Source organism: Mobula birostris, chromosome 2 (genome assembly GCF_030028105.1).
Source record: "Mobula birostris isolate sMobBir1 chromosome 2, sMobBir1.hap1, whole genome shotgun sequence".
In the NCBI taxonomy this organism is placed as follows: domain Eukaryota; kingdom Metazoa; phylum Chordata; class Chondrichthyes; order Myliobatiformes; family Myliobatidae; genus Mobula; species Mobula birostris.
Genome location: NC_092371.1, coordinates 101,167,247 through 101,194,257, shown reverse-complemented (window position 1 = coordinate 101,194,257; position 27,011 = coordinate 101,167,247). Strand labels below are relative to the sequence as shown.

Here is a 27,011-nt window from a genome sequence, read left to right as displayed (position 1 = left end):
AATAAAAGGGTGGGGGTAAGGGAAGGAGGTTAGCTGGAAGGTGATAGGTGAAACCAAGTGGGTGGGACATGACAGTGCTGGAGAAGAAGGAATCCGATTGAAGAGGAAAGAGGACCATGGGAGAAGGGGAAGGAGGAGGGGACCCAGGGAGAAGTGATAGAGGTGAAAGGTCAGAGTGGGAGACATCAACATTTTTCTAATTCCAGTTTTGTGACCACCACATCACTTCCTTGAACAACTGCTGGCACAATGGATTCAGCTACCAATGTCCCCTGAAAATCTGATCTGTCCATCAGAATAGAAGTTCAAAGTAAATTTATTATCGAAGTACATATGGAAATACATCTCGCAATACTCGATCCTGAGATACATTTTCTTGCAGGCATTCACAGTAAACACCAAGAAACACAATAGAATTAGTGAAAAACTGCACACAAAGATGGACAAACAACCAATGTGCAAAAGACAACAAATTGTACAAATACAAAAAAAGGAAAAAAAAACAAAATAATAAATATTGAGAATATGAATTGTAGAATCCTTGAAAGTGAGCCTATAGGTTGTGGAATCAGGTCACTTTTGGAGGTAAGTGAAGTCATGTCATCAACAGAGATTCTCTGATGACTCAGCAATAGTTGGGCATATTAAGGAAGGATGGGAGGATGAATACAGGGCCCTGGTGGAGGACTTTGTCTTACTGATGTTGAGCTGCAGATGATTCAGCTTGCACCATTTGACAAAGGAGATGGTGATGGACTTTAGGAAGACTGAGCCTACATTGCTCCCTGTTACTATTGATGGTGAGGACCTGGATGTGGTGAGGACCTGCAAGTACCTGGGGATGCACCTGGATGACAGACCTGGAGCGCCAACACAGAGGCTGTGTACAAGAAGGGCCAGAGTTGCCTTTACTTCCCGAGGAGACTGAGGTCCTTTGGAGTATGCAAGGCGCTGCTTCATATGTTCTACCAGTTTGTTGTTCCCAGTACAATCTTCTACGTGGTGGTGTGCTGGGTGGGGCAATAGTATCAATATGGGTGATGCCAACGGGCTCAATAAACTGATTAGAAAGACTAGCTCTGTTAAAGGTGGCAATCTCCCAGGTGCCAGGGTCTGGTTCATCTCGGATTGAATCCACAGCCTTTTTTACATTTGCTCAGCTGGAACAGTGGAGATGCCAGGCAAGATGGTTGGATGCTCCTCTTGCGGGATGTGGGAAGGCAGGAAGACCTCCAGTGTCCCTGGCAACTACAACTGAGAGAAGTGCATCCAGCTGCAGCTTTTAACAGACTGTGTTAAGGAGTCAGAGCTGGAACTGGATGAACTCTGGATCATTCGGGTGGCTGAAGGTATGATAGACAGAACATAGAGGTAGTTACGCCAGGGTGCAGGACACAGGAGACTGGGTGGTCAAGAAGGGGAAAGGGAATAAGGAGCCAGTGCAGATTACCCCTGTGGCCATCCCACTCAACAACAGGTAAATAGGTATATCACTTTGGATACTGTTGGGGGTGGGGGAAATGATCTGGCAGAGGAAAGACACAGCATTAGGGCCTCCCGCTCTGACTCAGAAGGGGAGAGAAGAGGCACCCTGTGGTAGTAGAGGATTCGTTAGGTAGGGGAACAGAAAGGAGGTTCTGTGGGCGAGAAGAGATTCCTGGATGGTATATTGCCTCCCAGGTGCCAGGGCGCAGAGCATCTCCAACTGAGTCCTCTGTATTCTTAAGTAGGAGGGTGAACAGTCAGAGATCGTGATCCAAAGGAGGTACCACTGACATGGCTAGGATGAGTCACGAAGTTCTGTATACGGAGTTCAGGGAGTTAGGTGCCGAGTTAAAGGGCAGGACCTTCAGGGTTGTGACCTCAGGGGTGTTACCCATGCCACGTGTTACTGAGGCCAGAACTAGGAAAATTATACAATTTAACACAAGGCTAAGGAATTGGAGTAGGAGGGAGGGCATAAGATTTTTGAATAATTGGGCTCTCTTCCAGGATAGATGGGACCTGTACAAAAGGGACAGTTTGCACCTGAACTAGAAGGAGACTAATATTCTAGCAGGAAGGTTTGCTAATGCCACACGGTGGGGTTTAAACTAGAGTTGCAGGGCGATGGGAAGCAGAGTGCCAAGAACTGTTAGTGGAGAGGTTGTGGAGGCAGATGTTGGCAAGACCTCAGGCAAAGTCAGAAATCAAAATGTTGAGCATGGTGCAACTAGTGTCCTGAGTTGTGTAACTTTTGATGCAAGTAGCAAAGGCAAGTGATCTCAGGACATGGATAAAATCTTGGCATTATGATATTGTAGCCATTAGTGGGACTTGGCTCCAGGAGGGACAGGACCGGCAGCTCAATATTCCAGGGTTCCCTTGTTTTACACACAATAGAGCGGGATTGATCAAAAGAGAGGTGTAGTGTTCCTAGTCAGGGAAAATATCACGGCAGTGCTCCAACACGTTAGACTGGAGAACTCTACTAATGAGGCATTATGGGTGGAACTGAGAAATAAGAAAGTTATGACCATGTTATCGGGGCTATATTACAGATCACCCAACAGTCAGAGGGATTTAGAGGAACAAATTTATAACGGGATCAAAGCCTATTGCAAGAAACACAAGGTTGTTATGGTAGGTGATTTTAACTTTCCACATTTAGAGTCTGGGATTGCCCGTCAATAAGAGCCGGATGGGAAAGAGTTTGTCAAATGTGTTCAGGAAAGTTTCCTTAATCAGTACATTGAAGTCACAGCTAGAGAGTGATCCGCAATTAGGGACCGAGACAGGGCAGGTGACAGAAGTTTGTGTAGGGGAACACTTCACATCTCATGATCATAATGCCATTAGTTTCAAGGCAGTTATAAAACAGGATGTGTCTGGAGCTCAGGTTGAGAATCTAAATTGAAGAAAGGCTAATTTTGATGGCATCAGAAAGGATCTGTGTGGATTGGGACAAGCTGTTTTTTGCCAAAGATGTACCTGGTAAATTGAAGACCTTCAAAAGTGAAATTTTGAGAGTACAGAGTTTTTGTGTTCCGGTCAGGAAAAAAAGGTTAGCATAACTGTTTTTGGGAAATACTGAGCAATGGTTAAGAAAAAGGAGGTGGTACACAGCAGGTATAGGCAGGTAGGAACAAAAGAAGTACAAATGCAAGAGAACACTTAAAGTAATCAGGAGGGCTAAAAGAACGCAAGAGGTTTCTCTAGCAGACAAGGTGAAGGAGAATCCTAAGGGCTCTGTAAATATATTACAAGCAGAAGGATTGCAAGGGACAAAACTTGGTCCTCTGAAAGATCAGAACAGCTGAAAGAGTTGGGAAGATCTTAAATGGATTTTTTGATTTAAGTTTTGTTGGGAGATGGACACAGAGTCAAAAGATGGGAAGAAATGCAGCAACACACACAAAATGCTGGAAGAAATCAGCAGGCCAGGCAGCATCTACAGAAAAAAAAAGTACAGTCGACATTTCGGGCCGAATTACAGCAGCGAGGTAATGGATCCTATACAGATTACAGAGGAGGAGGCACTTGCTGTCTTGAGGCAAATTAGGGAGGGTAAATCCCCAGGGCTTGACAAGGTGTTCCTTTGGACCCTTTGGGAGGCTACTGCAGAATTTGCAGCCCTTAGCCACGGGTGAGGTGCTGGAGGATTGTAGGAGAGGAGGATAGTTGATGGTGTTCCATTGTATAAGAAAAGCTTTAAGAATAATACAGGAATCTATAGGCCTGTGAGCCTGATATTAGTAGTGGGAAAGTTATTGAAAGGTATTCTAAAGGATTGGATTTACAAGGGACCGATTAGTCAACATGGCTTTGTGCGTGGCAAGTTGTGTCTAACCAACCTTAGAATTTTTTTGAGGAAGTTACCAGGAAAGTTGATGGAGCCAAGGCAGTAGATATTTTCTACATGGACTTTAGCAAGGCCTTTGACAAGGTCCTGCATAGGAGGTTCGTCAAGAAATCTCAGTCACTCGGCATTCAGGATGAGGTAGTAAATTGGATTAAACATTGGCTTTACAGAAGAAGCCAGTGAGTGGTTGTAGAGAGTTGTCTCTCTGACTGAAGGCCTGTTACTAGTGGTGTGCCACAGGAATCTGTGCTGGATCCTTTATAGTTTCTCATCTATATCAGTGATCTGGATGATAATGTGGTAAACTGGATCAGTAAATTTATAGGTAGCACCAAAATTGGGAGTGTAGATTGGAAGATTATCAAAACTTGCATCTGGGAAAAGTGGCAGATGGAATTTTATCAGACAAGGCTGAGGTGTTGCACTTTGGGAGGACCAGAGTAGGTCTTACACTACAAGTGGTTGGACACAGGAAGTGTGGTAGAACAGAAGGATCTGGGAATACAGATCTACAATTCCTTGAAAGTAGCATCACAAGTAGATAGGGTCATTAAGAAAGCTTTTTACATATTGCCCTTAATAAATCAAAGTAAGGAGTACAGGAGCTGGGATGTTATATTAAAATTGTGCAAAACATTGGTGAAGCCCAATTTGGAATATTGGGTCCAGTTTTGGTCACCTACCTACAGGAAAGGTGCAAGTAAGGTTGAAAGAATGCAAAGAAAATTTACAAGGATATTGCCAGGACTTGAGGGCTGAGTTATAGGGAAAGACTGAATAGGTTAGGATTGCATTCTTTAGAACATAGAAAGATTGAGAGGAGATTTGATAGAGGTACATATACAAAATTGAGTGCAAATGCAAGCAGGCATTTTCCAGTGAAGTTGGGTGAAACTACAACTAGAAGTCATGGATTAAGGGCCAGGGTGGAATGTTTAAGGTGAACATGAGGTGAGAAGGTGGTGAGAGTGTGGAATGAGCTGCCAGCACAAGTGGTGGATGCAGGTTCGATCTCAACATTTAAAAGAAATTTGGGAAGGTGCATGGATGGGAGGGGTATGGAGAGCTCTGTTCCAAGTGCAGGTCAATGGGGATAGACAGAATAATGGTTCAGCATAGACTAGATGGACCCAAGGGCCTGTTTCTGTTTGTTCATTATGTGGCATGTCATATGACGTTGATGATCATGGTCTGTCCATGACCATGATTGTTCTTGGCAAATTTTTCTACAGTGGTGGTTTGCCATTGCCTTCTTCTGGGCAGTGTCTTTACAACACAAGACACCCCAGCCACTATCAATACTCTTCAGAGATTGTCTGCCTGGTGTCAGTGGTCGCATCACCAGGACTTCTGATCTGCACCAGATGATCAAACGACCATCCACCACCTGCTCCCATGGCTTCACATGACCCTGATCAGGGGGCCAAGCAGGTGCTACACCTTGCCCATGGGTGACCGGTAGGCTAGCAGAGGGAAGCAGCATCGTACACCTCCTTTGGTAGAGCCACATCTCCGCCCGCCATTCCACTGCTTCTGTGTTGTCGTGTTCTATGACTCTAGTTACCTTAAACTAGACTCTTAATCACCCACCAGGAACTCAGTGCCTTGGAAAAGGTTAGGAGTCAGGCCATGCTAAAATGCCGTCAGCAAAGGGTGCTGAATCTGCAATAAATTCCCAATGGAATGCTCTGAGCTCTGAGACAAATTCCAGATGGTTGAAAGGCAAAAGGAAAGCGTTCAGTTCTTGTGTTTTCGTTATTCTTCTTTGATTAAAAACCAGTTTTACCTTGCTCGACAATGGCATTCATCCAGAACTGCTCCAACACCTTTCCATCTGCTGGCTGTCAGATGTTTCACTCTCTGAAGATCAGACACAGACACACAGCCAAAATTCTTTTTATACCCTGATAAGTGAGGCCATGCAATGCAACGCACGCACACACACACAAAACGCTGGAGGAACATAGCAGGTCAGGTAGCATCTACGGAGGGGAAATAAACAGTCAACATTTCAGGCTCAACCCCTTCATCAGGACTGGAAAGAAAGAGGGCAGAAGCCAGGATAAGGTACTGGGGGAAGGGGATGGAGTCCAAGATTGGCATATGGGGTGGGTGGGGAGAAAGAGATGAAGTAAGAAGCTGGGAGGTGATAGGTGGAAGAGGCAAAGAGCTGAAGGAGGAATCTGATAGGAGAGGAAAGTGGACCATGGGAGAAAGGGAAGGGAGGTATCAGAGGGAGGTGATGAGCAGGTGAGAGGAGAGGGGGGGTGATAGGGGAGCCAGAATTGAGAATGGAAAAAGAGAAGGGGGAGTGGTGAAGCTACAGAAAGTTAGAGAATCAGGTTGAAGTCGGAATACGAGGCGTTGCTCCTCCATCCTGAGAGTAGGTACCCAGACCAGCCGAGCTCCCCCAGCATCTTGTGTGTGTTACTCTGGATTTCCAGCATCTGCAGAATCTCCTCTTCTTATGCAAGAAAAACTACAGTTTCCATCCTCACATTAGAGGTTCATTCCCTCACCATTCAAACTGAATGAAACTTTTGGTCTTATTAGCAACAATATGCAATTTACTCAAGATGAGGATTCATCTTTCAACTTCCCCTTCACCAATTGACACCATCTCAAACTGGTCTTATATCTGTCCAACAGAATTGGTGACAGGTTTGCTCATCTGTTAACCCTTAATCCCACCATACTCCAATAGTTGAAGTATTGTGAGTAGTTTTGCGTCGCTTACCTAGGAAAGGGAAATTGGAGAGGGTCCAGAGGAAGTGCTCAGGAATTAACCCAGAGAGGATCGACATACTAGTTGTGTCCAATGGCTCAGAACCTATACTCACTACAGTTTAGAGGAATGAGGGGAGATCTCATTGAAACCTATCGAATATTGAAAGGAACACACACAAAATGCTGGAGGAACTCAGGAATATCAAATGGCCTGGACAGAATGGAAGTGGAGAAGATGTTTCCTATAGTAGGGGAGTTTGGAACCAGAGGGCACTGCCTTAGAATAGAACTATGCCCCTTTACAGCAACCATGAGAAGGATTTTCTTTAGCTACAGGGTAGTGAATTTGCAGAATTCATTGCCACAAATGGCTGTGGAGGCAAAATCTTTGGGCATATTTAAAACGGAGTTTGATAGGTTCTTGATTTGTAAGGGTGTCAAAGGTTATGGGGAGAAGGCACAGGAGAATTGGGTTGAGAGGGAATATAAATTCCTACATCTATGATGGAATGGCAGAGTGGACTTCACAGGCTTCTTGGCCTAATTCTGCTACTATGTCTTATGGTCCAATGTTTAATGAGCTCTGAAAGCCAGGATGCCCTGACAAGTGAGTTATAGTATCTCTGTCAGGTGGTAGCATTGCTTGGCAGTACAGTCTACTTTGCTGGTTGAATTGCTGCCCTGATGAACAGCCTCAGCTCAAACTGTCAACTGTTCATTCCTTTCATAGAGGCTGTCTGACCTACTGAGTTCCTCTAATATTTTTTTTACTCTGGATTTCCAACATCCACAGAATTTGCTACAGAAACTGAATGTTAATTATTGTGTTTTGCATCCTGGCAGCCATGGTTTAAAATTGCTCAATATTAGTTTTAAAAACAAGATGAAAAGAACAGACTGAGTTCAACTGTTCACAACCACACTAATTCACTGACATTTAGAAGAATGAGAGGGGATCTCATTAAAGCCTATCAAACATCAAAAGGCATTGACGGAGTGCATGTGGAGTTTAGTGGAAGAGCCCAGGACCAGAGGGCACAGCCTCAGAATAGAGGGATGTCCACTTTGAACAGAGATGAGGAAAAAAATTCTTTAGCCAGTGGGTAGTGAATCAGTGGAATTCATTACCATGAATCAGGGGTCCCCAACCTTTTTTGCACTGTGGACCAGTTTAATATTGACAATATTCTTGCGGACCAGCCAACTGGGGGGGGGGGGGTTGTTCAAGTAGGGTTAAACTCACCTCAACATGTCTTTTACAGTTAGGGTTGCCAACTTTCTCACTCCCAAATAAGGGACAAAAGTAGCTGTCAAATCCCAGGACACTTTACTCCAGGAAAGTCTACCATGACCATGAAGCCTTGCGCGGGCACCTGTGTGCGCATGCGCGTACGTGCCGATTTTTTCCCCACAAATCAGTTTTGCCTTCATCTTCCCGACTGTACTGTACATACATTATTTCTACTTTATATAGGCCGTGTATTTATCATATCATTCCTGCTTTTACTATATGTTAGTGTTGTTTATTTTCGGTTTTATGTGTTATTTGGTATGATTTGTTAGGTTATTTTCTGGGTCTGGGAACACTCAAAAATTTTTCCCATATAAATTTATGGTAATTGCTTCTTCGCTTCACACCATTTCGGCATGAACGGTTTCATAGGAACGCTCTACCTTAGCGGGGGAAATACGGGACAAGGGCAGTCCCGTGTGGGACAAACCAATTTAGCCCAATGTACGGGATGTTCCAGCAAATACGGGACAGTTGGCAACCCTATGTTCACGTTCAACAGTGCGTGACAGGGAATGAGGAAATGTGCAGCTGACTCATATCGTTTCTTCTTGGCCCGGTAGCACATGGTTTGCGGCCCGGTGGTTGGGGACCGCTGCCATAGATGGCTGTGGAGCTGAAGTCATTGGGTATACTTAAATCAGAGGTTGATACGTTCTTGATGAGTCTGGGTGTCAAAAGTTACAGGGAGGAGGCAGGAAAATAGAGTTGAGAGGGATAATAGATCAGTCACGGAATGGGGAGCAGACTCGATGGGCCAAATGGTCTTATTCTGCTCCTACTATGGCCTTCTAATGTTCCACCAGTGCCCTCCTCAAATTCTTAACACTGCCATGTTGTGCACCAGACCAAACTACATTTAACCATCTGCCCCATCTCCAGTGGCTTCTACTGGAAGTCCATTAAAACAAAAAGATTTTTTTTAATATAATCAATTCTAATCCAATGACCTCAATTCTTATTAGCGACTCCAATAGCTCACTTGGAAATCTCTAGCTATAAATTCAGTATAGCAGCTCTAGAAATTCTACCTTCAGCAAACCTCCAGTTCATTGGCCAAGTTTTTGATCGCTTGACCAGACATCTTTGTCTTGGCACCTTTTGGCAGTCTGTAGTACCAATGAATGTTCCTGCATTCCTCAGTTGCAAGGGACGATGAATACTGAGCCTTTAGTGGGGTGTTGATAGCAAATTTGAGTGATGGAGCAGCCTAAAATGCGTCAAGCAGACAATTCTACGAGGGTGAGATGATGTCTGCTTGATCTCGTCTTCTCTTCTCCTCAAGCCCATCACCCCTACTGAGATATAGGCTGCCAACAGCTGTTCACCTACATCCTGGGACAAAGGTTGATCAGCTCCGTGGCTTCCACTTTCACAAGACTTCATACGTCTTCTCAGCAAAGATCCTTCCGCTCCCAGGGAAGAGGTCTTTGGAGCTTCCATTGGCCTTTCTGTAGCATTGGGTTTCTACAGGATGAGGTTGCTGGCTCCCATCCCCAACCCTCCTCTTTTCACAGTCAGCTGGAGCCCATCCAGGGCAGAGCTGGGTGACCTTGTGCCAGACCAGCATGATGATAACCATTTGTCACGCCAGGTTGACACCAATCACATTATGTTACAGGGCAAATTGCCCACACTTGTTACATACATCTGTTCGGGTGCATTCTCCAGTACCTTATAAGGTAACCGTAGCCTTCAGCCAGGAGCAGATATCATCAGGTGGTTCCCAACTTTCACAGTGTTTTGACCCTAAACCACAACACTCTCCAGCTAGTGGGCCGGCAGTGGTGGCCAAATCACTGCCCATCTGCTCCTGGCTTCCAGCTTCCCTCCTCTCACCTACTCCAAATCCAACAAGAGGCTCGTTCTGCCTCTTCCCCCATCCTATGAGCTGCTTGCTTTTTGCTCCTTTTGTCCAGGCCCAAATCTCACAACAACTGCCATGCTGATTTGGCTGGGAAACCTCTGCAGCCGATCTCCACAGGGAACAACCATGCCTGCCATCCCTTGTCTTTACACTCCTGCACTATGGGCTGGTACTTCAAGGACTTTCTCTCATGGGCCTCTTCCCACCCCTCCTCCCACGGCACAGTCAGCTCAACCAGAATTATTTTCTTGTCTTCGGTTGATCACAGTACAATGTCTGGGCGTAGGGTTGTGTACACCACATCCGGAAACTGCAACCTACTTCTCACATCGACCTTCATCTCCCAGGACCTAGCCATTAGCAGCAGATTGGGCTTTGGTTGTTTGGTCACAAAAGGCCTGGCTCCCTCTTGGATGAAGGTGATGGCCTTCCTCAAATCTGTACCAGCCGTCCTCTTCTTGCATCTCTCCCGCTCTAGTGTGTCAGCAAGAGCCAGAAGCACCTTATCATGGCGCCAGCTATACCGTCCTTGAGTTAGAGCTGTTTTACATCCAGTCAGTATATAAGCCATTGTCCCCTTTTGACCACAGAGCTTACAGTTCGGGTCCTCTCTCATCCCCCACGTGTACAGATGTAATGGTGAAGGAAGGGTGTCATACACGGATCGCAAGAGGAAGGAAATACGGAAGGGTTCCAGTCTCCATAACTCTGCCCATGAGATCTTGCACTTAGGCAGATCCCATTTTGTCCAGGCACCCTGGGACCCTTTAACATCTTTAATATGCATGCTGAAGCAACATCTAAAGTCTCAAAAAAAAACAGTGGAGTTCACTGAGGGCTGCAGTTGCAGACTCAGTGGATGCAGGCCCATCAGGCTGCAGCTGCAGACATCCCACCTCTCCCGGAAGTCTCCCGCATATTAATAGTGGCTCCCTGATGCCAGCAAATTATATACAATGCCCCGGAAATCAATTTTTTTGAGTGCGAGCGAGAGAAAGCAAGAGAGAGCGCGAGAGCGACCATGAGAGAGAGCGAGAGCAAGCAAGCGAGAGCGCTTGAGAGCGCGCAAGCAACGAGAGAGAGAAAGCATGAGCGAGAGCGCGCCATGGCAGAGTGTTCCAAAAAAAATATAAAACATACATCACCCCAAGCTACACTAAAGTGTACCCCTGCCTAATAGGGGTCAAAATAATGACAGTGTTGTTCGCTGCACTGTTTGTGACAGTGACTTTTCTATTGCCCATGGTGGGTTAAGACTGTAAAAGATATGTTGAGGTGAGTTTAACAGGTGTCATTCGTTCATCAGCATAGCTAACATTATTTAAACTAGCTGGCCAGCTGCTAAGGAGCTACTCTACTGCAGACATTCCACCCCTCCCGGGAGTCTCCTGCAAATTGATGGTGCTACCTCCCTGAAATGAGTTTTTGCAGGGGTGGGACGTCTGCATTGGGTGCAGGCCCGGCAGGCTGCAGTTGCAGACTCAGTGGCTACAACCCTTTATTTCAACTCGCTCATGCTGAACAAGCCGCCGATTCAGCTCAATGTCATCAGAATTAATATCACTGACACACTATGTTATAAAATTTGTTTTGCTGCAGCGGTACAGTGCAATACATTACAATATACTATAAATTAAAATAAGAAATCATTATTGCAAAAATTGAAAAACATTTACCCTGTTTGGCCAATAAACCATTATTAATCTGCTCCAAGTGTTGTTATAATTGTACCTGCCTTCACAACTTCCTGTGGCAAATCGATCTTTCTCCCTCCCCGGTGTCTGAAGAAGCTCATACCCCATGTTCCCTTTAAATTCCACACACCCCCCCCCCACACCTCAAACCTGAGTCCTGAGGTTTTAGGCTCCTCTGCCCCAGGGCAAAAAAAAATTTACTTAAAAAACAGCCTGGTAACAGGCTATTACAGCCCACGAGGCTATGCCTCTGTTACTTCCTTGTCAATCATCACAATTGATGTTTTGGTGACCTTTTAACCCACTACGGTTACTCTAAACCTTCCCTCCCACATAGCCCTCCATTTTTTAAAATCATCCATCTGCCCATCTAAGAATTTCTTATACATCCCCAGCGTATCTGCCTCTACACCCCTGGCAGTGTTCCACTCACCCACCATTCTGTTAAAAAAAAAACCACCAACTCTAACCTCCGCAGTTCCTTCCACCAATCACCTTAAAATTATGTCCCCTCATATTATCCATTTCTGCCCTGGGAAAAAGTCTCTGGCTATCCACTCTAGCTATGTCTCTTATCATCTTGTACACCTCTATCAAGTCACCTCTCATCCTCCTTCACTCCAAAGGGAAAAGCTGTAGCTTGCTCAACCCATCCTCACAGGACATGCTCTCTAATCCAGGCAGCATCCTGGCAAACCTTGGTTCTTAAATCCAAGCGACATTACAAGCACCCATGAAGAAGCTTGCTTTCTTGTACAGTATTTGGGGCACTTAAAATTTCTTCCAAAGTACTCTTTGGTCTTCCTTATCACCTAGATTTTGTTTTCTTCACCCCAAAGCAAGTAAGTATTGTCTTGCCCTCAACTCCACCCTAACACCGACTGCCCCCTGGACTGATCCCAGCATTAGATCACATAGAACAATTCCACACAGTATAGGCCCTTGGGCTCACAAAGTGGTGCTGACATTTTAACCTACTCCAAGATCACACAGACCTCCAATTTCCTCTCCTTCAATGTTTGCTGATAATAAACTAACCAACAGACAAAACAGTTCTAATGTCTGAAATGAGTTTAAAAACAGGAGCCGTAAAGTAATGCATCACATTGTAGAGCCACAAGTGTTCTCCGCATTGTTATCAGTTGACAATAATTGAGCAGTTAAACAATACATTGTAATTTAGACTGGAATGAGACAGGTCAACCTTGCCATTGTCAAACACATTATTCCATTCCATGCCTCAGAAAACATTGAGCTGGTCCATGTGATTCTTCCACCAAGGTAAATGTTAAACCACAAGACTCTACCTGCTCATTAACAAAATAGTCACACAATAATTTTGAAAGCCCAGGGCTCACTGAAACCCCTCGAATATTGAAAGGCCTCGATGGAGCAGACGTGCAGAGGACGTTTCCTACATTGGGCAAGTCTAGGACCAGAGGGCCCAACCTCAGAATAGTGTGTCCTTTTAGAACTGATAAGAAGGAATTTCTTTAGTCAGAGAGTGGCAAATCTGTGGAATTTATTGCCACAGACGGCTGTGGAGGTCAGGTCATTGGGTGTATTTAAAGCAGAGGTTGATAGGTTCTTGATTAATAAGGGCATCAAAGATTATGGAAAGAGAGCAGAAGAATGGTGTTCAAAGCAATAATAAAAATCAGCCATGATGGAATGATGGGCTGAATGGCCTAATTCTGCTCCTATGTTTTATGGTGTTCGCTGAGTGTGGTGGAATCTTTCCTTTGTCATTGAACACAAATACATTCTTTTTAGTTGTTTTATTGTAGTATTTTGTAATAATTTCTTGTAGCTATTTTCAATCATAAACAAAGCTCACTTTCAGAGTGTAACCAAGTATATTTGACAGACTTATACATTTTGTTTACCAAATGCTTTCTGTACCTCTATCAAAAACAACAAAACTCAGCCACTGTAAGAAAACTAGTCACAATTTCCTATCAAAGACATCACTGATTTAAGCAGATAGTTTTAAGGAATTACATCAAAGTTGCTGGTGAACGCAGCAGGCCAGGCAGCATCTCTAGGAAGAGGTACAGTCGACGTTTCGGGCAGGGACCCTTCGTCAGGACTAACTGAAAGAAGAGCTAGTAAGAGATTTGAAAGTGGGAGGGGGAGGGGGAGATCCGAAATGATAGGAGAAGACAGGAGGCGGAGGGATGGAGCCAAGAGCTGGACAGGTGATTGGCAAAAGGGATATGAGAGGATCATGGGACAGGAGGCCCAGGGAGAAAGAAAAGGGGGAGGGGGGAAGCCCAGAGGATGGGCAAGGAATATAGTGAGAGGGACAGAGGGAGAAAAAGGAGAGAGAGAGAAAAATAATATATATAAAATAAATAAATAATGGATGGGGTACGAGGGGGAGGTGGGGCATTAATGGAAGTTAGAGAAGTCAATGTTCATGCCATCAGGTTGAAGGCTACCCAGATGGAATATAAGGTGTTGTTCCTCCAACCTGAGTGTGGCTTCATCTTTACAGTAGAGAAGGCCGTGGATAGGCATATCAGAATGGGAATGGGATGTGGAATTAAAATGTGTGGCCACTAGGAGATCCTGCTTTCTCTGGTGGACAGAGCGTAGGTGTTCAGCGAAATGATCTCCTAGCCTGAGCCGGGTCTCGCCAATATATAGAAGACCACATCGAGAGCATCGGACGCAGTATATCACCCCAGCCGACTCACAGGTGAAGTGTCACCTCACCTGGAAGGACTGTCTGGGGCCCTGAATGGTGGTAAGGGAGGAAGTGTAAGGGCATTGTTCCACTTACAAGGATAAGTGCTGGGAGGGAGATTGGTGGGGAGGGATGGGGAGGGGAACGAATGGACAAGGGAGTCGAGTAGGGAGCGATCCCTGTGGAAAGCAGAGGGGAGGAGGGAGGGGTCTTCTGCTGGTGTAGCCCATCCACTTCAAGCTTCAATGTGTTGTGCATTAGGGGATGCTCATCTGCACGTGTGGTTATTTGAGTTACTGTTGCCCTCCTGTCAGCTTCAACCAGTCTGGCCATTCTCCTCTAACCTCTCTCATTAACAAGATACTTTTCCCCACAGAATTGCCACTCACTTGACTTTTCTCTATTTTCTTGCGGCATTCCCTGTAAACCCTAGAGCATGGAGTGTGCGAAGATCCTAGGAGATCAGCAGTTTCTATGATAGTTAAACCACTGCGTTTGGCACCAACAATCATTCCACGGTCAAAGTCACTTAGATCACATTTCTTCCCCATTCTGTGTTTGGCCTGAGCAACAACTGAACCTTTTGACCATGTCTGCATGCTTTTATGCATTGAGTTGCTGCCACATGATTGGCTGATGAGCTATTTGAATTAATGAACAGATGTGCCTAATAAAATGGCTGCTGAGAATAGAAATAAGATCATGTCAAAAAGTATATTTCCCCATATTGACTGGAAGGTGAAGCCTTTCCAAAGGCCATTATATTGAATTGAATTAACTTTATTTCTTACATCCTTCACATACATGAGTAAAAATCTTTACATTAAATCTCCGACTAAATGAGCAATGTGTAATTTATAGTAATTTGTAATACATAATATATACAACAGGATAGTCAACATAGCATAGAAATACAATTGAATTAATCAATCAGATGGCCTGGTGGAAGAAGCTGTCCCAGAGCATGTTGGTCCTGGCTTTTATACTGAGGTACCTTTCCCAGATGGTAGCAGCTGGAGTAGTTTGTGGGTTGGGTGACTTGGGTCCCCAATGATCCTATGGGCCCTTTTTACACACCTGTCTTTGTAAATGTCCTGAATAGTGGGAAGTTCACATCTACAGATGTGCTGGGCTGTCTGCACCACTCTCTGCAGAGTCCTGCGATTGAGAGAAGTACAGTTCCCATACCAGGTAGTGATGCAGCCAGTCAGGATGCTCTCAGTTGTGCCCCTGTAGAAATTCTTTAGGATCAGAGGACTCATGCCAAACTTCTTCAACCATCTTGAGGTGAAAGAAGCACTTTTGTGCTTTTTTCACCACACAGCTGGTAGGTACAGATCACGTGAGACCCTCAGTGACGTTTATGCTGAGGAACTTAAAGCTGTTCACCCCCTCAACACCAGATCCATTGATATCAATAGGGGCTAGCCTATCTCCATTCCCCCTGTAGTCCACAACCAGCTCCTTTGTTTTTGCTATGTTGTGAAAAGCATGCAAATTCCCAAAGACCAATTTTCTGAAACGACATACAAGACCACATTCCATTACATCTCAAAGATTAAGCAATTCATTTTTGATCTGATAGGTAATGAAACAAAGCCCTCTTACAAGAAAAATTATTTGGAGATAAATGGAGAGAGCCACGTAAAGAGAATAGTTTGTGTGGCTCAAAATGCACAATCTTTTGTGAAATGGTGTCTCAACTATGCCTAAAAGGATCAGAATATATTTGTCCTTTGGTATGCTAAACCAAGCAGGTAGAACATTGAAGTACAGAGGTCCAGAGATATGCAGCTTGGGGCTAGATTGGCTTTATTCTATTGCTAATGCTTCAAGATTGTTTAACGTCATTTCCAGTACACACGTGTAAAGGAGAATGAATTGTTACTCTAGATCAGAGGACCCCACCCTTTTCTGCACCACGGACCGGATTAATATTGACAATATTCTTGCGGACCGGACGATGGGTGGGGGGGAGGTTGTTAATCACGACCAGAATATAGGTTTTTAAGTCAATTATAAGTCACATAAGTCAATAGTATCATAGCATTTTAAATAATGTTTGGATATTAAACACACATGGTGCATATTTTCCTCGTATGAACATATAAAATCATTGCAACACACCAATATCGCTGAATCAGTGGGAGCCCTATGCTTGTTTCCCTGCAACAAGACAGTCCCATCAAGGGTTGATGGGAGACAGCGATACTCGAAGGGGTTCCTTATGTCCAGCCTATTCCGCAATTCAGTTTTCATTGCATTCATTGCAGAAAACCCCGTTTCGAAAAGATATGATGTTGGAAATGGAAACAACGTCTTGTGGAGGTGCTGGCTCTCAGCACTTGCTTCTGTCCTGCTTGCTCATGTTTTTTCCACTCAAAAAACTCGGCGGGTTTGTCTTTAAGTGCAGGGTGCTTGGACTCAAGGTGCTGAAGCAGTTTTGAGGGCTTCATTGCCTCATTAGACAGCTTGTCTCCACATATCACACACACAGGAGACTTGGAGCGTGCGAGTCACCGGTCCCAATAAAGCCATGTTTTATGTACGACTTGTCGTATTTTCTGTTGAAGGAAGCTTTCTTTTCTTTTGCAGTCTCAGCCTCAGCTGTCTCTGCGTTATCATCATCGTTAGGCCTTTTATGTCCTCTACCACCTCTTCTAAAGAAACTCTCAAGCGACGTTTGTTTTTTACTCATCGAGTAGTTGTAGGTTAATAACCAACTGATGACATCAGGTGCGTTCAAGTTCAACAGTGCGTGACAGGGAACGAGGAAAGGTGCAGCTGACTCATAGCGTTTCATATCGCCAAATCATATCGTTTTCTCGTAGCCTGGACTGCTCTAGATCCAGTGTAGCATATTAAAAAATGCACTAAAATAAAGATCACAATAAATACAAAGTATTCAGTTCCGTTCAGGAGATGGGATGTCATGTTAATGTTGTACAAGACAATGGTGAGACCCAGCTTGGTGTTTTATGTGCCAGTGTGGTCACCTACCTACAGGAAAGATACAAGTAAGATTGGAAGAGTAGAAAAAAAAATCTGCAATGATGCTACCAGGTCTGGAGGACCCGAGTTGTAAGGAAAGACTGACTAGGTGAGGACTTTATTCCTTGGAATGTAGAAGACAGGAGATTTGATAGAGGGGGTACAAGATTATGAGGATGAATGCAAGCTGGCTTTTTCCACTGAGGCTGGATGGGATGAAAACCAGCAGTAATGGGTTAAGAGTGAAAGGTGAAAAGTTTTAAGGGGAACATGGAGGAGAAACAACTTCAGCCAGAGGGTCAAGAGAATGTGGAGTGAGCTGCCAGCACAAGTGGTGCATACGAGGCTCGATTTCAACGTTCAAGAGAAGTCCGGGTAGATACAGTGATCGTAGGGGCATGGAGGGCTATGGTCCCAGTAGAGGTCGATAGTGGTAGGCAGTTTAAATGGTTTCAGCACAGACTAGATGGGCTGAAGGGCCTGTTTCTGTGCTGTACTTTTCTATGCCTCTATAGTTACACAAGGTAGATTGATTGAATAATCATAAAGCGATGCGAGGTACAGGAGAATCTGTACACAGGGTGACTGACAGCAAACGGTAAAGTGGTGGTGATAGGGGGTGATAGTGGAGGTGTTGCCAATAGCAACCATGCTGCTTGGGAACAATAACTGTTTTGAGTCTGAGTGGGTGGACACTAGGGAGCCTCCTCCCTGATGGGATTGGGACAAACAGTCCATGAGCAAATGCTCGACCTGGTCAGATTCTCAGGCAGTGAATATCACAGACAGCCTCTTGGGAAAAACAGGCTGATGGAATACTCAATGGAGAAATGCTTTTAGCCATCTTGGGAAGACTTTTAATCTTATTGGCAAGGAAGTAAACAAATAGAAATTACAAGCTGTGATTCAAAAACCAAGTGAAATACTTATATGTACACCCTCATGAAATACTGAAATATACGTACACAGCCTAGGATCAGAGAGCACAGCCTGTCCCATTAGAATAGATAAGGAGGAATTTCTTTAGCCAGAGGGTGGTGAATCTGTGGAATTCATTGCCACAGACGGCTGTGGAAGCCAAGGCACTCTGTGTATTTAAAGCAGAGATTGATAGGTTCTTGATTAGTCAGTGTATCAAAGGTTACGGGAAAAGCAGGGGAACAGAGTTGAGAGGGATAATAAATCAGCCTTGTTGGAATGGCAGAGCAGACTTGATGGGCCGAATGGCCCAAGTTCAGTACCCGCACAAAAATCTCTTGAGTTCACAGAGAACGGTGCAAGAAACAGAACAGAGAAACCATCCAGTGAGCAGCAGCTCTGTGGGCGAAAACGCCTTGTTAATGAGAGAGATCAAGGAGAATGGCCAGACTGGTTCAAGCTGACAGGAAGGAGAAAGCAACTCAGATAACCACGTTGTTACAACAGTAGTGTGTAGTAGAGCATCTCTGAACGCACAACACGCTGATTCTTGAAGTGGGAGGGTTCCAGCCACAGAAGACCACGAACATCCACTCAGTTGCTACTTTATTAGGTCCAGAAGGGATATAAAAAAATTAATATACCCAGTGGCCACTTTATTATGTCTAGCACTGTACTGCAGCCACAAAACAATACATTTCACAACATATGCCAGGGATGGTAAACCTGATTCTGAACCACATCAATGCATTCTGAAAGGAATGTGAAATACGTCTAAATGAAAGACTTCCTCCTCCCTCCTTTACATTTGTGCCTTTTCCATGCATCCAACCATGCAAAAGCTCTGAAAAGGAACAGGAAAGGGGAGGGAAGGGGGGAAAATCATGGCATGAAAGGCATTTGTGACACCTGTCTTTCCTAAAACGCTTACAGCTTAAAGGAACGATTAACACAATAACATTTCACATGCTCTGTGATCATAAAGAAATGATCAAGTGGTTAAAAAGAACTCTGTGGCTGTGCCAAAGTAATAAATCAAACTGGGGAACAGAAGACAACAGAATTAGACCAAGTGATGCTCGTGTGATGAAGGAAGTGTGTGAGAATGAATTATTAGCAAAAGGAGGACAGGTCAAGGCCTAATGTTAGGCAAGCTTTAGAGCGGTGGTGTCAACTACCAGGGTCTGATGGTCTTTTGAATCAGTTACAGGAGAGGTGGGAAATTGACAAAGAGTCTAGAATTTGTGTGTACCTCCCAAAAAACTAGCCAAAGGGGCTGCCTATTAACAGAGGGCAGGGCACATCGCTACACTAAGGTGGGAACTTTGTGCTCCTCTCCCAAGGAGGAATAGAGCAGGGTGTTAAAATAAACTGGATTCAACAGGACTATAGCCAACAAGTTCACTTTGGAGCAGTTTCAAAATTGTGAAAGACTTTCATTTGAAGAACAGACTTCCAGAGAAGAATGGCAGCTTAGCATAACGTTTTACAGTGGTCAGCATTCACAGTTCAATTCTCGCCACTGTCTGTCAGGAGTTTGTACATTCACCCTGTGACTGCCTGGGTTTCTTTTGTGTGCTCCGGTTTATTCCCACATGCCAAGAAGACTACGGGTTAGGGTTAGTAAGTTGCAGGCATCCAATAATTCCATTTAATATTTGAGAAATGTATGCAATATACATCCTGAAATTCTTGTTCTTCGTAGACATCCACAAAAACAGAGGTGCCCTAAAGAACATGACAGTTAAAACATTAGAACCAAACCCCCCTACCCCCCCCACACACAAGCAGCAAAACAACAACCCTTCCACAGGAAAAAAGCATCAGCACCCTCCACCCACCAACAGCACAGCCCCCAATAAAGACCATCATCTGCAGTACAACAAAAACCAATCGCTCACCCAACAATTCCACTTACCACAGGCGCTCTCTCTGCCTAACAAAGGGGGGGGGGGGGGAGAAAAGGGGTGTCCCCTTTCACAGTGAGAGGGGATCCAGGACAACACAACGTGCTGATTTATGGTGTTTATGGCATTCTGTGTTGGTGCTGGAAACACGGCAACACTTACAGGCAGCGCCCAGCATATCATCGGACAGTGTAGCGCATTGACGCTAACAACGTGTTTCACTGCATGTTTCGATGTACATGTGACAAATAAAGCTAATCTTTTTCAGTTCTATCATCAAGATAAAAAGAACTCTGAATTCATTTTCTGCTGATCATTAGTAACTCCAGCATAGCTACTTCTGCAGTTCACATTTGTATCTAATTGCTCCATTAATGTTCAAAGTTATTGTCAAAGTACATACAGTATGTCACCATATTCTACCTGGAGATTCATTTTCTTATGGGTATTCACAGTAAATACAAAGACAATAGAATCAGTAAAAAGCCACACACAACAAGACAAACAACCAATGTGCAAAAGACAACAAACTGCAAATACAAAAAGAAAAACAAGATCATAATGAATACCGGTGTTCCCCGCTTTTCAAACGTTCGCTTTACGACACCTCGCTGTTACGAAAGACCTACATTAGTTACCTGTTTTCGCTAACAGAAGGTGTTTTCACTGTTACAAAAAAAAGGCAGCGCGTGAAAAAAGGCAGCTCACACCCCGGGCAGCCAAGCTCCTCCCCCGGAACTGTATTCTAGCTGGCTTTGCTTAAACACGTGCCTGTGAGCATCTGTGCTTTATGTTGATTTATTTTGAGCATCTGTTAGCAAGATGAGTTCTAAGGTATCGTAAAAGCCTAAAAGAGCTCATAAGGCTGTTACACTTAGCGTAAAACTAGACATAATTAAGCGTCTCATACGTGGTGAACGAAGGAAGGACAAAGTGAGTTTGGCTTGAGGAAGTTGACGAAGATGATGTTGAAGAGGTTTTGGCATCCCATTACCAAGAACTGATCGATGAACAGCTGATGCAATTGGAAGAGGAAAGGATAACAATCGAAACCAAATGCAGTAGCGAACGGACCGAAAGTGAAGTCGTCCAGGAACTGAACGTGAAGTAACTGTGTGAGGTTTTCGCTGCAATTGACAACAATGATTGCAGAAAAATACGACTTTAATTTTGAAAGGGTACATAGGTTTAGGGCATATTTGCAGAATGGTTTGAATGCTTAAAAGAACTGCATGATAGAAAAATGCGCGAGGCTCAGCAGTCAAGCATACTGTCGTTTTTCAAGCCTTCCACATCAGCCACAGCAGATGACGAACCTCAACCTTCAATATAGAGGGAGGCAGACATAGAAGATGACCCGCCTGCCCTGATGGAAACAGGCATCAATGAGTTGACACCCCAGTGTCCCACCACCCCAACCTCCGACGACTCAGCCTAACACACCATCATCAGTGTGCTCGCTGTCTTCCCAGTCCCGGTAAGTGATACTACACTGTACATACATTATTTCTACTTAATATAGGCTGTGTATTTTTATGTGTTATTTGGTATGATTTGGCAGCTTCATAGCGTAAAGGTTACTGGAGAGAGTGTTTCTGCCAACAGCGCTTGCATGAGATTTTCACTACAGTGGACAGTGCAATGATTGCAGAAAACTATTTCTACTTTATATAGGCTGTGTATTTATCATATCATCCCTGCTTTTACTATATGTTACTGTTATTTTAGGTTTTATGTGTAATTTGGCATGATTTGGTAGGTTATTTTTTGGGTCTGTGAATGCTCACAATTTTTCCCATATAAATAAATGGTAATTGCTTCTTCACTTTACGACATTCCGGCTTACGAACCATTTCATAGGAACGCTCTACCTTCGGATGGTGGGGGAAACCTGTAATATTGAGAACTTGCATTGTAGTGTCCTTGAGAGCGAGTCCATAAGTTGTGGGATCAGCTCAGAGTTTAGGTGAGTGAAGTTATCCAAACTGGTTCAGTAGTCTGATGTTTGAGGGGTAATAATTGCAAAAAATATATATAAAATAAACAAAGAAATAAATAGTCACAAGTTGAGCTGTTACCTTAATTGTTTTCTGTGGTTCAGAACTGCCACACAAGTACCAGCCAGAAGAGGATCACACTCCCAAGTCAGACGTACAACTACACAAATAGATGCCCGGTAAGCATGCTCCTGGGTACGTGGAGGAGAGGGAATTGGAGGGTTATGGGTTGAATGCAGGGAACTGAGACTTGCAGAGAAGGTACTGTGGTCAGCATAGACCAGTTTGGGCCGAAGGGCCTGTTTTTGTGCTGTATCACTCTATGACTCATTGAGGAGTCACCGATAATTGTCAGATCAAACGCAGACATTAGCCAGTCATACTAAAACAAGTCTCAAAGACAAACACATTGCATTAGAAAATAAAAATTTAAATTCAGTACATAAAGCCTGTACTGTTAAATAGTGTTCTACAGCCCACGAGGTCGTGCCAACCTTTAAACCTAATCCAAGATCAATCTAACCCTTCCTTCCCACTTAGCCCTCCATTTTACTTTCATCCATGTGTCTATCTAAGAGTTTCTTAAATGTCTCCAATGTATCTGACTCTGCTTCCCCTGACAGTGCACTCCACACATCCAGCACTCTACGTGAAAAAACCCTACCTATACTTTCCTCCAATCACTTAAAATAATGCCTCCTCATATTAACTATTTCCGCACTGTGAAATTCAAGGATGAAATTGAAACCAAGTTTCATATCACTAGTTCTTGCAAGCTAAAGAACCCACTTCTCTTAGTAATATTGATGAAACACATCCCATATAATCTACACCCAGTAAGAGTCTTTGCAAACTTGAAATCATTGCTATCACAGAACAGATTGATGGCCAAAGTACAACCACAAGCTGTTGACAACAATTTATTAACCTAGCACTTGAAATAATTGGCATTTGAAATGAAATAATCCGAAAGATATGTTTCATGCTTTATGCACAGAAACAAATATATAGCATCTGGTCTTCCAAACAGAAGGTTGATATTTTTAAAATATCCCACAAAAGTTGAGATTTCCCAGTAACTACTCAATTTGATTTCCCATTCCCATATGTCAGTCCACGGTCCCCTCTACTGTCATGATGAGGCCACACTCAGGTTGGAGGAGCAACTCCTCATATTCCATCTGGGTAGCCTCCAACCTGACACCATGAATATCAATATCTCTACCATCCGGTGAATACTCCCCCTCCTCTACAGCTGCATGTGGCAATGAATTCCACAGATTCACCACTCTCTGGCTAAAGAAATTGCTTCTCATCTCCATTCTAAAAGGACGCCCCTCTATTCTGAAACTATGTCCTCCGGTCACAGACTCACCCACCACAGGAAACATCCTCTCCACATCCACTGTATCAAGGCCTTTTTCAATGAGGTCACCCACATTCTTCTGAACTCTAGTGAATACAGGGCCCAGAGCCATCAGATGCTTTTCATATTTCAAACCATTCAATCCTGGAATCATTTTCATGAACTTCCTTTGAACATGGGGTGATACTTGCAAGCTGCACCCAGCACATCCTTAGGTTGTGTGAATATGGTGGGCATGCCCTGTTGCCACTGGAAGCATGGCAATGTTTCCTTAGGTCGTGTTTTGATGTACATGTGATAAATAAATGAATTGGAACCTGATTGTTGATTGATTACTGGAGGTATGTCTCGACTCTAAGACCCATACTACCCGAGGCACAGGCTTGAACAAGGACACTAGATGCACAAAGCACAAGTTTTGATGGAACACTCACTTTCTAAGCTGTGAACTGTAAGATCCAGAGGTGAGGTACAAGGAGAATTGAACATTAAACCTACATACAGTACGATGGTGAGGGAGATGACAGAAGGGCCAAACATTGGCCATGTCTTTCAGGGAGTCCATGGTATCAGCAGAATTAAACTACTCCCTTTAACGTTGAAGGAGGGGGGTGAAATCAGAAGTTGCTGGACTTTTGTTTTACTAGTATTTGTAGGCATTCCAAGAAAAAGAGTTAAAGCAGACAGTTTCTTGAACAAATTGAACACACCAGATAACTTTCAGTGAAAACAAATTTAAAAACCTCCATTCTGATGGCATGAATATTGATTTGTCCTTCTGGTAATTTTTTCCCTTCACTTTTCCCTCTTCTTCAGATGTCCACTCCGGCCCTATATCTCTTCTCCTCACTCACCCATCATCTCCCCTGGTGTCCTCCTTATTCCCTTTCGTCCATGGTCCATTCTCTTCAATCAGATTCCTTCTTCTCCAGCACCTTGCCTTTTCCACCTATCACTTCCCAGCTTTCCACTTCATCCGCGCGCCCCCCCCCACTTCCCCATTCACCTGACTTCACCTAACACCCTCGAGCTTGTACTCCTTTCCCTCACCCCCACCTTCTTATTCTGGCACGTTCCCCTTCCTCTGCAGTCCTGATGAAGGGTCTCAGCCAACTTCATTCATTTCCATAGATATTGCCTGACCTGCTGAGTTCCTCCAGCATTTTATGTGAGCTGCTCTGGATTTGCAGCATCTGCAAAATCTGTTGTGTTTATTAAAAAGTTACAGATGCTAGAAATCTGGTGGGGGGGTGGAAATCAGAAGATGCAAGAAATTCTCAGGTCAGGCTGTATCTACCGGAAGTGAAACAGAGTCAACGTTTCAGGTCAGAGACCCTATAATCAGACTCCTTTACTGTACACATTTAAGACAGCCATTAGATACAGCTCAAGAAACTCCCCAACACAAATGAATACAGGATCCCTGCCCAGTTCCAAAGGAACGCTCAGCAATTTAAGTTAAAGATTAAAAATCAAACGCCCCTGTGCTAGATCTTACTTTCAAAGTTTCAACTCCAGGAAATGGAACGGATTTACCATTTAGATATTTAATTTAACCTACAGTAGTTTCACTCCTCCAGCACACAATCAACCTATGTATGCAAGCTATCCTGTATTTATTTTGGGTTTTTTTAACATTGTGTTCCTCAGCTAATTGTGTTTTTTTTTAGATTCAGAGTAACAATCATTTCATTCTGCTTAGTATTTTATTGTTCGCAAACACAAGGAAATCTGCAGATGCTGGAATTTCAAGCAACACACATAAAAGTTGCTGGTGAACACAGCAGGCCAGGCAGCATCTCTAGGAAGAGGCACAGTCGACGTTTCGGGCCGAGACTCTTTGTCAGGACTAACTGAAGGAAGAGCTAGTAAGAGATTTGAAAGTGGGAGGGGGAGGGGGAGATCAATGTTTTGCCTTTTTGTATTTGCACAGTTCATTGACTTTTCGCACATTGGTTGTTTGTCCTGTTGGGCACAGTCTTTCATGGACTCTATCGTGTTTCTTGGATGTACTGTGAACGTCCGCAATTAAAACGAATTGCAGGGTTGTGTACAGTGACATACATGTAATTTGATAATAAATTTACTTTGAAATCCTTTACACTTCTGTACTGGAAAAGGCATAATCTTGAATCTAATGGGTGTATAACATTTTTAAAGATGCAATTAAAACTGCACACTGGCAATGCAACTATGAAATCATCTCAGGCCATACCCGAGTTTGGCTTCTCACCCCTAACTATACGGAGATCACAGTGACTGACAAATCACTTTATAAGACATGGGATCCGAATTATAGCATCTATAGGAAGAGGTGCAGTCGACGTTTCGGGCCGAGATGCTGCCTGGCCTGCTGCGTTCACCAGCAAATTTTTATGTGTGTTGCTTGAAATTCCAGCATCTGCAGATTTCCTCGTGTTTGCGTTTTTAAGAACCTAACAACCTCCGCTTTAAATATACCCAATGAATTGGTTTCCTCAGCCGTGCTTAACAGTGAATTTCACAGATTCACCGCTCTCTGGCTAAAGAAATTCCTCCCCATCTCTGGGTGACGTGAAGTTTCCAGCTTTAGAACAGACAACATTAAGTGAATTTGCCACGAGTCATGGAATTCGGAACATCTGTAAACCGGCAACCCACGCCTAAACCCCGGGACTGGGCGCTGCCTCGCTTGGGAACGAACATGCGAAGCTGTCGGTGATTTTATATTGCCTTTGCAGTCTTCTTACTCCTGACGGGGAGGGGGAAAGGTCAAGTGTTTCTGGGCGTAATTAAACATCCCTCCCCAGCTTCGGATCGGATCTTGGCGAGACATCGCCTCCGACTGCCAACAACTCGGGAGCCGCAGAACTCAGCGCTCACAGCATTACTGGGAGCGAACGCGAAGCGGAGTGAGGTTAATCAACGTGAGGCAGCCTCTTCCGCCACCAGGTTGAGATTGCGAAAGAATAAAAATCACAACAGGGAACTGTGTAGCGAGCAGCCCAGCCCACGAGAGACAAGCCTGAACCAAATGCTTTGCCAAACCAGAGGCCTTTTCCATGTAGAGACGCAGCGCATACACCTGACAACCCGAGGCACCTTGCTCCGATGTGGCGCCGAAGCCGAACCGGCTCCCCGTCCCCCGTCAACACCGGCGAGCTGGCACACGCCGCCACTCCCCTTTACCTTGTTGAGATGTGGGTTCCTGGTAATATCATATCCCCTCCTCCTGCTGTACACCAAAGTTTTGGGATTGTTCTTGATCCTCTGCAGTTCCCAGCTGGGGGTTTCTTCGCCCATTGTAATATGCGCCTGGTTCTTCTTTTATCAGATGGAAAATTGAAATCGGACACAAGAAACTCGAGCCAGTGACGAGTCTAATCACACATCTCGGGGCCTATTACAACACCGACACTTCAGTACAGTATCTAAAAATAGCTGCTGCCTCTCTCTCATTGGAAAGGGAGATAAACGCTGTTCCAATCCTGACCTGGCATGACCTTTGTCACAACCTAGTCAATTCGGCGTTCAGTGATGAGCGGCACCATCCCCCAGATAAAGGCTGGGCTTTGCCGTTCCACCGATTCAAAGATTCAAAACTTTTTAACGTCCCAAGTGGAAAGGAGAACGGAATAATTAAACACAAGAGGTTCTGCAGATGCTGGAAGTCCTGAGCAACACAGACAAAATGCTGGAAAACTCAGCAGGCCGGGTAGCATCTATAGTGGAGAACAAACTGTG

General features: G+C 44.3%; 1 protein-coding gene across 1 annotated transcript in view; it reads right to left on the bottom strand.

Annotated features, from left to right (window-relative positions):
• The window catches only part of me1 (malic enzyme 1, NADP(+)-dependent, cytosolic), a 495,261-nt gene extending 468,545 nt beyond the window's left edge, over positions 1-26,716 (bottom strand). The window contains exon 1 of the mRNA XM_072245832.1: positions 26,457-26,716. Coding sequence (XP_072101933.1) covers positions 26,457-26,570 — 114 coding nt within the window. The 5' untranslated portion in view covers positions 26,571-26,716. The remainder of the gene's footprint in view (positions 1-26,456) is intronic.
• Positions 26,717-27,011: the final 295 nt, after the last annotated feature.